This window comes from Oryzias melastigma, linkage group LG3, assembly GCF_002922805.2.
Source record: "Oryzias melastigma strain HK-1 linkage group LG3, ASM292280v2, whole genome shotgun sequence".
NCBI lineage: Eukaryota > Metazoa > Chordata > Actinopteri > Beloniformes > Adrianichthyidae > Oryzias > Oryzias melastigma.
Window position 1 is genome coordinate 1,346,430 of NC_050514.1, and position 6,872 is coordinate 1,353,301.

The 6,872-nt window shown below is 37.2% G+C and overlaps 1 protein-coding gene across 1 annotated transcript; it reads right to left on the reverse strand.

Moving 5' to 3' along the window:
* Positions 1 to 1,911: 1,911 nt before the first annotated feature.
* Positions 1,912 to 6,452, reverse strand: LOC112160307 (gap junction beta-5 protein). Its single transcript, XM_024294733.2, has 3 exons — positions 6,068 to 6,452; positions 3,337 to 3,638; positions 1,912 to 3,262 (listed from the first exon to the last, which is right to left on the reverse strand). Exons 1-3 carry the CDS (start codon positions 6,236 to 6,238, stop codon positions 2,923 to 2,925), a joined length of 813 nt encoding a protein of 270 aa, XP_024150501.1. The 5' UTR covers positions 6,239 to 6,452; the 3' UTR covers positions 1,912 to 2,922.
* Positions 6,453 to 6,872: the final 420 nt, after the last annotated feature.

Sequence of the window (6,872 nt, forward strand, 5' to 3'; positions counted from 1 at the left end):
CAATGTATCGTTTGACAACCACCAGATTTTGTTTGAAACAATTGCATTTATGAATGTAAAATTTACCAAGTAAGATGAATAACTATTAGAAAATAAAGTGGAATAGTCATATAAACAGAGGGTTGTATTTTATTGTTACTTTGAAGAAAAAAGCCAAATTCACTTTTTTTTCCTCTTAAAAACTTTATTAATCACTAAACATAAGGCAAAAGGTCAAGAAAACACCACAAAAACGGTGTAACTCGAACATCAAACAAACAAAATTTACAGTCTAGTTATTTAAATTATTTAATAAACATAAAATAGATGAAAAGAAGAAAAAGAAACTAAAACTATGCAGTCCCTATAACCATAAAAGATGAACTTAGACCATCAAGACTTGTAATAATTGGAAGTTTAAGGGTTTGTTGTTCTATAATTGAATGCTTTGTTTTTTCAAAAATTCTTTAGTTCTAAAATTAAATATTAGGCTTTTTTTATTATAAAAAAAAACTTTAGATTTGAAGCTTTTTGGTTCTGATGGTATTTTAGAATGTAAATTAAAGCATATAGAGCAGTATTCCCCACCCCCCGGTCCGTAGACCGGTTCCAATCCGTGGGTCACTTGGTACCGACCGTAGATAGAAAAAAAAGAAATTCGAGCACTAACTCAGATTATTTCCATTTAGTTTATTTTCTGATCCTGAGGGAAGTTTTATTTTGGAAAACTGCCGGATTCCGTTCACCACATCCGTCTTGGTCACCTGACTTAAAGCGGCTACCTGCATGGCTACCTGGATTGCTAAATTAGTAGCCCAAAACTAAAAAGCTAACAAAACCCAAACAATATTAAACATACTTGGAAAGTGTCTGAGTAAAAGTAACAGAATCGAGGCATGACTGACTTAGCCTCGTTAGCATAGGTAATTAGCTTTAGCAGAAAAACGAGCGCTACGTCCTCCTCTTCACTTTCAACAATGTTTTCAACTTCCTCATTGATTCCTCTTATCAGCATGAGCTTTTTGAAAGAGCATACCTTTTGTAGCTGATCAGGCTGTAGCTGCACCAACGCTTCACTTAGCTTGTCCTGTAGCTGCTTAAACTCCATCGTGCCCTCTTCCTTTCAGCCCAACTCAGCAAGTTTCTAGATAGCCTAGCGGTTAATCTCCCATGTAATAATTAAGAAGTTGCCGGTTCAAATCCAGGTCGTGCTCATTTGTTTGTTTCTTTTTTTTTAATCCCAAAACTGTTCAATTTAGGTCAATAAATTTTTTTAAATAGACAGGGGCAATAAATGACAAAATAGCAATGTTTGGGAGGTGCTTGTTTTGAATTTGGTACTTCTAAAGGCAATCAAATAGTGCAGTTGGTTGTGTAATCCATGGAATCTATCCACAAAGCTGTGTGACATACTTCCGGTTTCTAGATGGCCTAGCGGTTAAACTCTTGTGCTAACAAACAGGAGGTTTCTGGTTCAAACCCAACTTGTGGCTTAGTTGTTTTTTTTCCCTTTTTTTATCCCAAAACTGTTCAATTCAGGTAAATAATTTTTTTTTAAATAGACAGGGGCAATAAATGACAAAATACCAATGCAGCTGCAGCCGGGCAAAGTCAAATGATGAGGATTAAAGTAATCACTTATAATTTTATCAGTTCTTCTGGTTTTCAACATTTTATCTGACAAACTGCTTTGTTCTGCTGTGAATTGTAGAAAAAGTAATATTCTTTGTTGTGTCGTTATCAGGACATAACATTTGTTCCTCAAAGTACATAAAATAAATAAATAAATAAATGGTTTGGCCGTTATCAGCTTCCGTAGATCTACTTTGCTCCATGAAAACACAAAAAGAAAACTTTAAAAGCTCAGTCTGTGTCACATGCAGCCTCATTTTTTGACTTTGAGATTGTCATTTTTGAGGAAAAACTCTGCAAACATTTTTGAAATTTTATTTTACAGTTTTCTGAACAATATATAAAACCAAATCTCACCCCATTTGTTTTGAAAGGAAATCTTGGACCTTATTGTGACATAATTTTCCTTTGATCCTTTAAAAAACTGCAGCTTCAAGCTCACAGGGAAATAAAAAAACACTAAAATTATAATAACGTAAAATAAAACAACCCCAATTTGCTCATTTACAGGCTGGGAATGGGGGTGAATCGGGTCCTCCTGCTGGAATAGTCAATCAAACATGCATCTGAAAACAATCAGATCAAATCCTGAACTCCTTTTATCAGCTGACGTGACCAAAAACATAAAAAAAAAAACCCTGAGTTTAAATAAAGCTTTCCTGCAGTCATCAGGTAACGAAAATCATTTTCCTGGTTCTAGTATGAGTGAAGGAAAATATATACAATATAAAGTAATTTCCAGTACAAAATGGAAAGTCTGAGCTGCTCAAGTTGATTTTCAAAGAAACAGGAAGTGAGGACACTAAGACAGATTGTGCGACAGCTGCTCATTCCAACTGCACTTCGGTGACAGTTTGTCAGAGCAGCTGTTTGCTGGACAGAATGACAGCCTATAAAGCTTTCATTCACTTTATGTTGCTGCTTTTTAAGAACCCTCTGAAGCTCCCAGAAGTCTGTACTGGCAAAATGAGCAGACGAAGGAGGAACGTGAGGCTTTAACCGTGCAGCAGATACCAATCTATATCCCTGCATCCACTGGAGCTTATTGCAGCTGTCTGTGAGCCAAAGGTGGATTAATGGTGGTCAGCAGTCCATCACTGTGCTGCAGAGATCCACCAGGCACACTCGGGCTGATAGCAGAAATGAGGAAAATGCGTGGAGGTAAATATATGAGCACAACTCTAACAAACCACATGAACGTTCATCTTTAACCTCCTTCCAAAGGAGAAGTTGCAAATACTCCACACAGAAACAGCATTTTTTTAGTCCTTGTTCCCGTTGACCAGCAGCTATCCCATCACATGGGGTGGACTATAGAAATGTGGTCTTGTGCTCTCTCTGAGTCTTTTCCCTCCTGCTTAGACTCATCTTGCTGTCCGCCAGCGTCGGGTCGGCATGAAACTGGGATCTGGGCGGGGAGAGGGTCTTGAGCTGGTGACTCTCTGCAAACATGATCCTGTCGTTCTCGTGCCGGACCTTTGCCAGTTTGATGATGCGCTTGCAGACGAGGTAAACCATCTCCAGGATGCACATGAGGATGCAGAGGGCGCTGGACACCACCATGAACAGCATGAAAATCTTCTTCTCCGTGGGGCGGCTGATGAAGCAGTCCACTGTGTTGGGGCAGGGATCCAGAGAACACTTTGACAACCTTAAAAAAAATAAAAACATTAAGCACTAATACATATTTTTTTTAAATAATCTCCAATAAGGAATGATTTTTACTTGGGTAAGTCGTATCCGTGGTAGATCCGGAACAGAATGTAGAGAAACGCGGCGTCAAATCCAGCTTTGAAGACCAAACTCAGCAGATACGTCCACCACAGGCCTCCTCGCTTCTTGCCTGGGTTGGCGTACAGGTGGGAGCCATTGTGCTGCTCCACGTACTTCTTGTTCTTGCCTTCGCGGAATTTGACGTGGGCCATCACCATCAGAGAAGGACAGGTGACGAAGATCAGCTGGAGCGCCCACAGACGGATGTGGGAGATGGGGAAGATGTTGTCATAGCAGACGTTGGTGCAGCCAGGCTGCAGACAGAGAAAAGTCAACTCTCAGGAAACTTTTCAGCAAACAGAAAACATGTTGCTTTCAACTTTATATTAAAATAAAAAGGAGACAAGTCATTGTTTTTAGGGTGTGGCTGCAGAAAGTGACCTCACAAAGACATCTGATGAGCAAACATGAATACAAAACAATGATGAATAACCGGTTTAGTGAGATGTTGTAAATTTCATATCTGTTTTCATCAATTTGAGGATTTAAAATCTACTTTTAACAATTTTATTTAAAGTTGTAATTTTTCTGTTTACCAGCAGGGGGCAGCACATTAAAAATCAAGAATTTAAGGAAATTATTATTTTTTGATTCCTCTGATGTTATTATTATAAACTGAATCGAAATATGTTTAAATTAAAAAATTGTAATGAAATTTTAAATTATTTTTTTCTTCGAATCTTTAAATCTGCTTAAAAAAAAAGGCAAAAAATTGTTTTAAATGAAAATAATGTATCTCACTTGAAATAAAAAAAAAATATGTTGATACAAAAAATCATAATATTCCAATAAATTAAGCTCTAACTATAGATTGGTGTAGGAGCATCTCAAAAGGAGGTTTACTCCGAAAATGAGACAAACAAAGATTACTACAGAATATGTGAGCGCAAATGAGGAAAACTCCAGGGGAAAGGTGAGGCTACAGGCACCAGAGGTGAAAACAATGTTAAAGGTTAGTCCAGAGAGTGAGAGAAAGAGAGGAAGAGGCGTGTGCAAGCAGGTTGGAACAGGTGGAGGAAGGTTTCAGGTGTCATGGGTGACAAAAGAGTGTCAGAAAGAACGAGAGGAAAGACTGTGGTGAGATGTTGGTAGAGAATCCGAGAAAGAAACAGGAGCCAGAGCTGGAGGAAGCAGAGATTAAAATGTTCTCTTTGGGAGTGATGAAGAGGAGGAAGATCAGAGGAAGAAGGAGACATTGAGAGGACGGACAGTGACGATGTTAGTTAAAGAATGACCAGAGAGGACGTGGTTGATGTTAGGGAGGAAGATGCAGAGAAGAAGGTTAAAATTTAGGTGGAGGATTTGCCGTGATGACCCTTAAAGGGAGCAGCCATAAGACAAACAGGAAGTCTCGTAAAGTTGTTAAAATGTACATTTTCCGTCTGTGTCAAAATGAGTCTTTGTTCCAACTTGTGTAATGGAACTTCCTGCAGGGATAACAGTCAACTTTGCTGTTACACAGCTAAAGTTGTGGAGCCTGTTTGTGGAGTCACAAAAACAGTCGCCTCACCCTGATTGGCTCAGAGCCTCTAACCCAGGGGTCTGCAACCTGTGACTCCAGAGCCATTTGTTTATCCCTTATTGTGGCTCTTGAGCTTTAATGACTAAATAAATAAGAAATTAGTTTGTTAAATTTCGGCATTTCTGTTAAGATTTGCAATATGTCAAGCAACTAAACAGAAAAAGTTTAATTTACTGTCAGAAATTCTGTAGCAATGCTCTTTAAATTTGTGCTTTTGATTAATTTGTGCTTTTAATTTATAGTTATTCAAATAAAAGTCTCAAAAAGTTTTTCTTTATTTTGTTACATTACACTAAAGTGGTTAAAGTTTTGAACAAATGTGGTTTAAATAATTTAAAATGATTTACAGCTTTTCAATAAAAAGATATTTTGATAAATTCTACTAAAACATTGTTTATTTTTTAGATTAAAAAGAAATAAAAAGAACACCAAAATCCTAATGATAAAGATATCATGCTTGACTGTCTTGCATTTTTAATTTCAGTGAAGCTGCTGCAGCAGGAAGACCTTTTCACACACGAAGGGTTTTATCTGGAAAGGAACTAGTGTGCACTGCTGTCACGCAAAATAAATTATATAATTCAATTATTTTACTAACTAAAAACTCAATTTATAAATATAGTCTTGTTGCCAAGAAAAAGTCATAAATATTGTTCATCTTTAAACAATAAAGTAGGACTTTGTGGCTCTCGTTGGGTTCTGGACTGTAGGAAACTAAACCAAATGGCTCTTTCAGTGTTAAAGAAGGAGCAGAGCCCTTTAAAGAGCCTTTCCGATGAAAACTGTCTTTTTAACATGTTCTTCTAACATTTTTTTCATGATGGAGGACATATATAGAGAAAATGAAAATTACAACTGAATATTAAATATTAATATAAATATAAATATTTTTTATTCAAATAATTGTGAATCAGGAAAAATAATGTTTAAAAAGGTTATATTTGTGAAATAGAAGCTACAATCAGCAGGTCACATACTCCCTATAGTCCGCTCCATTCTAATGCATCCACTTGTAGGTATATGCTAATAAAAAAATAATCTGAAAACAGATCAAAAGATGATCAGAGTGGGGCTTTAAGAGGAACTTTAGAGGAGAAAAAAAACAACAAACTGTTGAAAATGAAGCCTCCTCCAAGAATGATCATGAATGAAGAGTCGTACCTGTTTGGTATTACACACAAAGTCCTTGCTCTCGTCTCCCCACACCCTCTGAGCGGCCACCACAAACACCAGGACGCGGAACACGAACACCATGGACAGCCAGATCCTCCCGAACGCGGTGGAGTATTTGTTAACTCCACTCAGCAGGCTCTCCAGTCCAGACCAGTTCATAACTGCTGGTGTGCTGCGGCCCGAGAGGCAGATGAGATCTCACTGTGAGGAGAGAGACCAGAAATGATTACAGATACACGGAATGTGTCAGAAAAATAAGATATTTGTTCATGCAAGCTGTAAAAGAAGAAGAGTAGAGTTAAAATTAACAATCTTTTTGCTGCAGATGAATCTTGGAAAACCAGAACTAAAAGCTGCACCCATTGAAACTACTTTTCTGGGTTCATTTTTGTGCAAATTTGACTGTAAATCTGGAATAACTTCTGCTGAAACTGAGCTGGCCAACAAGTGTTTCCTCATACGTGATGGTGGCCCACCAGTATCAGAACACTTTGCTGGGTTTGCAGTGACAGCTGGTTGCACAAAAAGGATTAAACCAAAAAAGGACATTTAAAACAGAAAAGACAATTTACAAAAGGAGTGCATCACTACGGATCATAGTTTGTATATTGTGTCTATAGTCACGTTAATGCAAAATAGCATTCACTTCTCATTGTGTCTCTTTTATTCTTTGTTTTTTTCATGTTCTCTATTTATTGTGTTTTTTGGAATTTTATATCACCTTTTTTAATGAAAATTCATTGATAAAATAATTATATAAATCTGATTAATAGATAGTAAGTTGTCATCAACA